The following is a 10,030-nucleotide window of genomic DNA, read 5'->3' on the forward strand; positions in this document are numbered from 1 at the left end:
TTGCGGCTCTCTACTTCTGTCTGCTGAAATTTCCATCTCATGGTCCCGCAGATCTTTTTGCCAACAGTCTTTGTTGGAGAACGTGGCTGGCCATGCGTGTTTGTAGAGCCATCGATAAGAGCAATGATCCTTGCTCCTAGCCCCCTATGTCTTACATCAACAAAGCCAGGCTCCGTCCTCTTCCTACCCATCAGCCACCTCACTGCTTGAGTCACTCACTCCTGAATACCCACGTCTCTACGCCTTCCACCACCTAGACCAATATCCATGTGACTCCAAACACTGCAGATGATTTTCAGGGAAGCTTTGAATGACAGTCTAAGAAAACTAAAAGTGAACTCAGTGAACTCTGAAAGTCTTTGTGTAAGAGGTCATCAGTCAGCAGAATGTAAGATTAGAAAAACAGGATAAAAAGAAAAATGCAAAGGACAGGACAAGAATTGATACAGCATGTAGGACAGATAAGGGGACATTTCCAGAATAAGAATGTGGTACCCAACTCCAGGACTGCTCTGAGATCATGCTTGAGATTTGGGATTATGTGATAAAATGTCCTGTGATGGCCGCCGTTTCAAGAGAGCAGTGGCAGTCAGGGGCAACATCAGAATGGTTAAGAAACGAGCCACTCTTTAGGAGGAAGGAGCTGGCGCTGCTGATCATTCTGGATGCCTGGGAGAGACTGGGAAGAAATTCTCAGTGCTGGGGGCAGATCAGCACCATCAGCCTTTTAGGGAACGGAGTTTCAACCGGAGAGATGTGCACATACAGGTGGGATGAACATGGAGTTCCTCCAGGAAAGAGGAAACAAAAAAGGAAGGGAGGGAAGAAAGAAGGATCCAGGAAAATAAAGGGTTGAGTTAGCTGTGTCAGAATGGAAAGTCCTAAATTAAGCAAGTATTTTCAGAACCAAAATAGTAGCATCTCAAGAAAGAAGAGATGGCTTTGATCATATATTCCATAAGCTACTGTTTTGAACCTCCTCAAGGTACATCTACAAAACAAGAGCCGTGTAAAGGACCTTTTTACCATCTAGTCATTCCTGGTGCATATTTTGTGCTACTGTCTATAAAGAGTACTAAATTCTTTGATGAAGAAGAAAATATCACCATAATAAGGTAGACATTGCAATAAATCAAGTGTTCTCCCCCGATGAGTGTGTCTGTGTTCAGTTCAACATTATACCTTCATTTAAAAATACTGCCCAGCAAAATGTCTCCATATGTAAAGACCACCAAGACTGAGGACCTGACTTCCATCCCTGGGACCCACATGGTAGGAAGAGAGAACTGACTCCAGTCATAGGGCACAAATCTCCTCTCTCTGTCTCTGTCGCTGTTTCTGTCTCTCTGTGTGTCTCTGTCTGTCTGTCTCTGTCTCTCTGTGTGTGTCTCTGATTCTCTCTCTCTCTCTCTCCCTCTCTCTCTCTGTCTCTCTCTCTCTCTCTCTCCTCTCTCTCATGAATGTAGTACAAAATGTAAGAATTAGCAATAGTTCAGTAGTGAGAGCGTGCTCACAATTGTGCGAGTCTTCAGAAACAGCTTTTGTTTGCCGGTAGAAGGTTGTCATACCAAAAGGGTAATGGTCACAGAAAGTCGTAGTGACTATGGAGATCTTCCTTAGTTGGTTGCTATATGAATGGACTTTTCCCTTCATGAAAGCATTTTCTAGGGTATCCACTGTGGTTTGATAGCACTTAGGGTTACTAACAGCCATACTCAATGGATGACAAATGTCAGAAACCACTTTAGTTCCGAGGCACTTGTGCATGTTACAGAATCAGCTAGTGTTTTCAAAGTTCACTTCTGAGTGAAAAACAGATTTAATCTTTACTTACATCTGTGTGAGGTAACCCATCCAATGGATAAGGAACCTAGGGCACAGAAGTGTAAAGTAACAACTGAAATCACAGCATTGGCCTTGTAAAATGGTGCAGGACTCCACAGACTCTCCTCACACTGTGGTAGGCAGCAGTGGCTCTGGCCTTTATCTTGGCTCCTGGGAATCTTGAAGAAGATGAAGGAGCAATCTGGCAAGCCACGTGACAGGAACACTCCCCACAGCCCTTTGCCAATTTGCTTACACAGGAAAATTTTCGAGTCCTTCTGAGCCTTAGGAAATTCTGAGTATATTGATTACGTTTTAATGATTTACCCAGTAAGACACCAGGAGCTACCACTTCCCTAATTAAAATCGCTACGACATATCCCTACTGGTTTTCCATACATATCTTATCCAGATGAGTATATAGTGCAATGTATGTATGTATATATGGAATGTAATGTATGCATAAATGAAATGAGTAATATAGTCTATGTATATAATGTGTGCATGTATCATAATGAGGTAAATGCATATATGTAGTATATGTGTAATGCATGTGATACAACGCGTGTAGATGTAGGTTGTGAATATGCATACGTCTGGAATGTAATGCAATGAGTACTGTAAGCTCCATCAGCACAGGGACTTTGCTGTTCTTCAGGGAAGGAGGCAATACAGTTTTCTGTTTCTCTTAACCCAACTATCAAACAAATAATTGAAACTTCTATTTGTTTAATAATTAGCATCACAGAGCAAGAACTGAGCAGTTATTACTCTAATCTTAACCCTCTAAGCTAATTTGGCTTCCTCTCAGCATGCATCCCAGCAACACTTGCATTTTGTAGCTTCCCTGCTCCAGCTTCTCTCTCCTGATGTCTCCGTGAGCTCTCCTGTGGCTCAGTCCCCTACTTTCTCCTCTAACTCCTCCTTTCCTGGCTGGCAGAAAGTCCAGATCTATCCTCTTCTCAGTGATTGGCTATTAGCTGCTTTATTGTTATATCAGGGGACAATTGGGGAGGAGAGTCTATATAACATTGGGACAAGAGAGTCTCAGAACAAGGCTTGCAACCAGATATGGGGATGGGGAAAGAACAGATATTACATTTGATATATACAATAACCTTATGCCCACCCAACCCAGGGCCTCTGCAAGAGAAGTGCTCTTCCCCACTGAGCTGTCTCTCCAGCCCCTAGATCTAAGTTTGTGACATATAAATTATTCTTTTAAAAATTTACAAATTCCCTCAAATTTTGAGTAGTTTTTTTCCCTTTACATTTGAAGAATCATTTCATGTAGTTGTTTCTTTCTCTTAGTATTTTAAGTATCTAATTTAAAGCTGGAGGTGTGGTGCAGCATGCTTACCCAGCATGTTTATAAAGCCTTTGGGTTCACACACCAGCATTTAAAAACAGAATATGTAAACTATATATTTTTTATTCTATTCCTTTTTTGCTTGAATCATTTCTGAGAAATGTAAGAAAGATGTATTGTTCCTCTATTTTCTTAGGTTTTTCTTCTTTGAATTTCTATAGTGTGAAAATGATAGGGCTTTTAAACTTTTTGCTTTTTCTTAATTGAAGCTATGTTAATCAGCCTGACTTATTCTAGGTTCTCATAGTTTCTAAAATTTTTAGTAGTGCTTTTTCATCCAGCGTGTTGAGTCTACTTCCAGAGTGTCCACTTTAATGTATGGCAGCAGCCGGCAAGGTGGGCCTCAGAAGAGTGGAGTGCTAGAAAGATTACAGCTGTTTTCCTTCCTAAAGGCACCAAGGCCTCCTAACAAACAGTTGGGGGATGCTATGAGCATGACTTCCACAATTCTTTTCCTGTGTTTTGTGGTCCTGAATTCAGTGAAAATTGTGTTTTCTATTTTGTGTGGGGAAGAAGAGTTGATCGAAGAGAACTAGGTTAGGAAGGAGAGAATTGTTCTCAGCATCCTGCTGTGCCTTCCAAACTCTGGGTACAGTAAGAATCATGTGCACACCCTATGCAGATGCAGTTCACATGATAAATCACTTTTTAATCAGTCATAATTTTGCATTAAGTGGTGAATAAGTGCCCTTTGTTTCATACTTAAGCTGTCAGTGGTGAACATCAGGAGGGCAGACTAGTGCCTATCATTAAGCAGAGAAAAATCAATACCATTTTTAATTAAAGGAAGGCACAGGCAGGCTTGGAGACAAGCAAATCTCCTTGTCAGAGCATTTCCCCTTTAAACTCTTTCAGAAGTTCAGCTCGGAAGTTGAGAGACAGTCAAATGTGGCGACAGAATGACTCAACTGCTTTGGGGGCAGGGTGGGTGGAGACAGGCAAGCAAATGAAGCCAACGAGAAGCAGGCCAGGTGCATGCTTCCTACTAGTCTGTCCCAGAGAGGATCTAAAGGCATGCGCAAAGGTTGGTCCCGACTTACCCTATGGAAGTAAGTAAGGTTTTCATTTATGGAGTAAAAATGAGTTGAAGGAAAGTCAAACATATTCTTGTCACTTATATGTTCCTGTGGTTTAGAATCCAGAACATGACATGTTTTTATGATTCCTTTCAGATTATATTTTACAGCCTGGGTTTTTCTTATTTTGTAGAGGAAGAGGCCAACAAGACAGAACTCATAGTGTTTTACAACCCAATGACAGAAATGCCACCATCACTTCTATGTTCAAAGGAAGGGAAATAGCAAAACATGGGATTGCTGAGAAAGAGAGCTATTCTGGGAAACTACCTATCTGGAATTCAGCACAAACATCAGGAAACTCCTAATTTATTTGGAGGAAATTTTAAAAATTTGACTTGGAGCAGCATAAGGCAAAACATTTAGCCAAATCTTTGATCATGGTACAGCCACAATCCTAGGAATAGCAGAAAGGCCGGGCAGGAAGCACTTTACCGTCCCGGCCCTCTCCCTGATTCCCAAAGATCTTGTAGGCAGCATCTCTATTTCTAGTTGTTACTATTCCCTTCTTGTAAATGTCGGGGCTCTGGAGGGAAAGGCTTCCCTGCCGAAGTGTCACAGCTCTGCTATGGCCCGGGGAGGTTTCCCCAGGGACAGCCAGGCTCCAGCAAAAGAGTGATAGTTCTGATCCCAGTTGTACCCTAGCAATCAGGAGCCAAGGAATACCACAAAGACACAGCACACCACAGGACAGCACACCACAGGACAGCGGATGCTGCAGCTTGGGGGAGAAGCAGCAGGGAACTGAACTTCAGTTCAGGGCTTATATAGGGTTTCTTATGGGACGAAGTTTTCCAGGGTGAGGACTGGTGGGATTTCAATTCCTGAGCTTGAGCAAGCTCTGGGATTGGTGGGTTTCTTAATTGAGGGATTTTGGGGTTTGTTTGTTTGGTTGGTTGGTTTTTGCTCAGGGATTGGTGGGGTTCTGTTTCTTGGCCCTGGTCTTGGTTTTGAGGTCAAGTCAGGGTCAGTGTGGCTCCCCCTCACTTTGGCCCTTTTACCCTACACTTCTTACAGCAAAATATTCTGCCCAAATCTGGTTTAGTGATTTGGGTGGTGTCAGCTGAGGTCTCTATGTTCTCAGTAACTTTAAAAATTCATCTTAAGGTGCTGGAGAGATGGCTCAGAGGCTGTTCTTCCAAAGGCCCCGAATTCAATTCCCAACAACCACATGGTGTCTCATAACCATCTATAATGAGATATGGTGCCCTCTTATGGCGGGCAGGGATACATGCAGGGAAGAACACGGTATAAATATTTTTCCAAAAAAAAAAAAAAAAAAAAAAATCCATTTTAAGCCGGATGAGGTAGCACATGCCTTTAAATCCAGCACTCTGGGAGGCAGAGGCAGGCAGATCTCTGTGGGTTTGAGGCCAGCCTGGTCTACAAAGCAAGTCCAGGTCAGCCAAGGCTACACAGTGTAACCCTGTCTCCAACCTCCCTGCCCTACCAAAAAATCCATCTTAAAATAGCATAAAGATACAACAGGGCCTGATAGTTCATGTAATTCAGAGGTCCAAAAGTTAACAGAACTCAGACTTGATGGGCCAAGGCATCGCTTTTTGTCTACGTTTTCGATCTCTGCTCTCCTGGGTATACTGGTTTCATTTTCACCTGTCCGTTGAATTAACAAAACAAACATCCTCACCCACTCTCATCTGGACCCCATACACCATATTCAGTATACGGTGTTCACATTGGTCAATAATTTTTGCCTAAATTGTAAAGCTTCTGTGAAACAAAAGCAAGATGTAGAAAGTTTATTATGAAATAAACCAACAATAACGTCTGTTGCAATTATTAAACCACTTAAAATTTAAGTGTATACGTGTGTGCTTGCTTTTTTGCCTGTGCACTGCTTGGATACAGGTGCTCATGGACGCCAGAAAGGGGCGTTAGACTCCTCCCCTGGAAATAATATTAACAGAAGTTGTGAACCACCAGATGTGGCTGCTGGAAAACTAACTCCCCTCCTCAGCAAGAGCAGCAAGTGCTCTTAACTGCTGAACCATCCTTCCAGGTCCTAAGTAGCTTTTACAAAAACGAGCAGCACACATTTCAAACATACCATCCCTTAGACCTGCAATTTGCCCCAAATCGCTCATTTTTGAGTTATTTCGTAATATGCAAGCCCTTTCTCCTTGCCCCATACCAAGCAGAACACCCAGGATGTCTTGTTTATGCTGAGCAGCACTGCAGGAACCCTCCACCTGCACGTCAGGTACTTGTCGACTGGATACTAGGGCAAGGCACACGTCCAGTCGCTGATTTGGATACAAGGAACCCAGAGCGGCTGGCTTCTCTGCATTTATTCTGTGGGATCAGTGCTACCACTGAGCTGTCACCGCCCCTTCCACAGCCTCCAAGCTGTGTCTAGGCAATTGTGGGGTGCCCACGTCCACCAGGTTCTTTACTCTTTTACCTCCCCCAACCCCACCCTGGCCACCAACCGCCCTTTTCCCCCCCCCCCCCCCCCCCCCATACAGAACGCCGCATTCAAACAACCGTTTCCTGCTGCACAAAATGGCCACTCCACGGGACACCTGTGGCCACGTGACCCGCTGCCCTCTTGGTTTTGGGCCTTTTTCCGCCTAACTCCAGTTTCAGAAAGACTGCACTTGGAGAAGCAAGAGCTAACGCAACCGGAGAAGACCCACAGCTTGGAAACTAAGGACAAAAGTGGAGCGCTGGAGAGAAAGGAAGGACAAAAACAAAAACAAAAACAAAGAAAACGCCTTAGTGAGCAACCGGGAGCCAAGAGGCCCACAGTAAATTTTAAGGCCTCACTGCTAGAGGTCAGAGTTCTCGCGAGATCTTGAGAACTTCCAAGACAAGAAAGTGCAGGGAAAGAAGTTCAAGCAAAACAGGACAACCATCGATATTCTGGGCTCCGGGCCGTCGCCATGTACATCTAACTCCATTACGACCTCAATCGAGTGCCGTTCTGTGGCTGTAAGTCTGAGAGGGCGGCAGGCCCCGTGACCGCGCCGCGGGGCGATGGCGCGCCGGGCCTGACTAGGAAGTCTCGCGAGATTTGAAATCAGCGCGCCGTCGCGGGCAGAAGCCATTGCCATTGCGTTAGCTGGAGAAAGGCGGTGAGAGGCACGGGAGGCCCGCGGCGCCGGCATAGCAGTCTTTGGGGACCATATCGCCCGGCAGACACGCCGTTCTCCCCCAGAGGACCTCTGTGGTGAAACCATAGCTCAGTAGAGGTAAACCTCAGAGTTCTCTGTACTCTTCAGGGATGAGTCATGTGGTGGAGGAAGATGAGCTCGGGCTGGACCAGCAGTTGGCTGGCCTAGACCTGAACTCTCCAGACAGCCAGAGCGGAGGCAGCACAGCCAGCAAAGGGCGCTACATCCCTCCTCACCTGAGGAACAGGGAGGCTACGAAAGCGTCCTACGACAAGGACAGCTCGCGGTGGAGTAAGGACAAGGATGCCTACAGCAGTTTCGGGTCCCGGAGTGACACGAGAGCCAAGTCCAGCTTCTTCAGCGACCGTGGAAGTGGATCAAGGGGAAGGTTTGATGACCGCGGGCGGAGTGACTATGAGGGCGTTGGCAGCCGTGGAGGTAGAAGTGGCTTTGGCAAATTTGAACGGGGCGGGAACAGTCGCTGGTGTGACAAAGCAGACGAAGATGACTGGTCTAAACCGCTCCCACCAAGCGAACGCTTGGAACAGGAACTCTTTTCTGGAGGCAATACTGGGATTAACTTTGAGAAATACGATGACATCCCGGTTGAGGCGACAGGGAATAATTGCCCTCCACATATTGAAAGTTTCAGTGATGTTGAGATGGGAGAGATTATTATGGGAAACATCGAGCTTACTCGGTATACACGCCCAACTCCCGTGCAAAAGCATGCGATTCCTATTATCAAGGAGAAAAGAGACTTGATGGCTTGTGCGCAAACAGGGTCTGGAAAAACGGCAGCTTTCCTTTTACCCATCTTGAGTCAGATCTATACGGATGGTCCAGGTGAGGCTTTGAGGGCCATGAAGGAGAATGGAAAGTATGGGCGTCGCAAACAGTATCCAATCTCTTTGGTCCTGGCTCCAACAAGAGAATTGGCAGTGCAGATCTATGAGGAGGCCAGGAAATTCTCATACCGGTCTCGAGTTCGTCCTTGTGTGGTTTATGGTGGAGCTGATATTGGTCAGCAGATTCGAGACTTGGAACGTGGATGTCACTTACTGGTAGCCACTCCAGGACGGCTAGTGGATATGATGGAGAGAGGAAAGATTGGACTAGACTTCTGCAAGTACTTGGTGCTAGACGAAGCAGATCGGATGCTGGACATGGGTTTTGAGCCTCAGATACGAAGAATAGTTGAGCAAGACACCATGCCTCCAAAAGGTGTCCGCCACACTATGATGTTTAGCGCTACCTTTCCTAAGGAAATACAGATGCTGGCTCGGGATTTCTTGGATGAATATATCTTTCTGGCTGTAGGAAGAGTCGGGTCTACTTCTGAGAACATCACACAGAAAGTCGTATGGGTAGAAGAAGCAGACAAGCGGTCATTTCTGCTTGACCTCCTGAATGCGACAGGCAAGGATTCCCTGATATTGGTGTTTGTGGAGACCAAAAAAGGTGCAGATTCTCTGGAAGATTTCTTATACCATGAAGGATATGCTTGTACCAGTATCCATGGTGACCGATCTCAGCGAGATAGGGAAGAGGCCCTTCACCAATTCCGATCAGGAAAAAGTCCAATTCTCGTGGCTACAGCAGTAGCAGCAAGAGGACTGGATATTTCCAATGTGAAACATGTCATCAATTTCGACTTGCCTAGTGACATCGAAGAATATGTGCATCGCATTGGCCGTACAGGTCGTGTCGGAAACCTTGGCCTTGCCACCTCATTCTTCAATGAGAGGAACATAAATATTACCAAAGATTTATTGGATCTTCTTGTTGAAGCGAAACAAGAAGTGCCATCTTGGCTAGAAAACATGGCTTTTGAACACCATTACAAGGGTGGCAGTCGTGGACGTTCTAAGAGCAGATTTAGTGGAGGGTTTGGTGCCAGAGACTATCGACAAAGTAGCGGTGCCAGCAGTTCCAGCTTCAGCAGTGGCCGGGCTAGCAACAGTCGCAGTGGTGGAGGCAGCCACAGCAGCAGCAGAGGGTTTGGTGGAGGTAGCTATGGAGGCTTTTACAACAGTGATGGATATGGAGGAAATTATAGCTCCCAGGGGGTTGACTGGTGGGGTAACTGAGCCCGCTTTACCATAGGTCACTACCAAACAAGTGCAGAACCACATGTAACTTAGCCAGACTATACCTTGTAATAGCTTCAAGAACTCACAGTGCATTGCCTGCTGTGACTCCCCACTGAATACGTTTTAAGGGAGCTTAAAGTGACAAGATGAAAGGAACAATCCAGAAGCCCCATTCAGAAGGTGGTTTGAAGACTTGGTTGTTATAGTTTGGATTATCTGTCCTCCTACCCCGTCCCACCCTGCATTTATAACTTCATGACTCAGGATCATTTGTTTGTTAATGTACTGTACCTTTAACTTTAGACAACTTTTATTCTGATGTCCTGTTGGCTCAGTAATGCTTAAGATATCAAATTGTTTTAACAAAATAAATTTTCTGAACTTGGGCTAAGAAAACAAAAGAAAGGGACAGGTTTTTGTTATGGGAGTATGACCGTCCTTTAGTGCTCCTTAGGTACTCTAAGGAAGGTGGGTGAGGCCTAGGATGAAGGACGGTGTTTTAGAAATGTATAAATAACAGCCCAGGGGTTCAAG

General features: G+C 45.3%; 1 protein-coding gene across 1 annotated transcript; it reads left to right on the top strand.

Annotated features, from left to right (window-relative positions):
* The first annotated feature begins 7,358 nt into the window (after positions 1–7,358).
* Positions 7,359–9,745, top strand: LOC127191044 (putative ATP-dependent RNA helicase Pl10). Its single transcript, XM_051148282.1, has one exon. It carries the CDS (start codon positions 7,514–7,516, stop codon positions 9,491–9,493), a length of 1,980 nt encoding a protein of 659 aa, XP_051004239.1. The 5' UTR covers positions 7,359–7,513; the 3' UTR covers positions 9,494–9,745.
* Positions 9,746–10,030: the final 285 nt, after the last annotated feature.

The sequence above is a fragment of the Acomys russatus genome, chromosome 6 (assembly GCF_903995435.1).
Source record: "Acomys russatus chromosome 6, mAcoRus1.1, whole genome shotgun sequence".
In the NCBI taxonomy this organism is placed as follows: domain Eukaryota; kingdom Metazoa; phylum Chordata; class Mammalia; order Rodentia; family Muridae; genus Acomys; species Acomys russatus.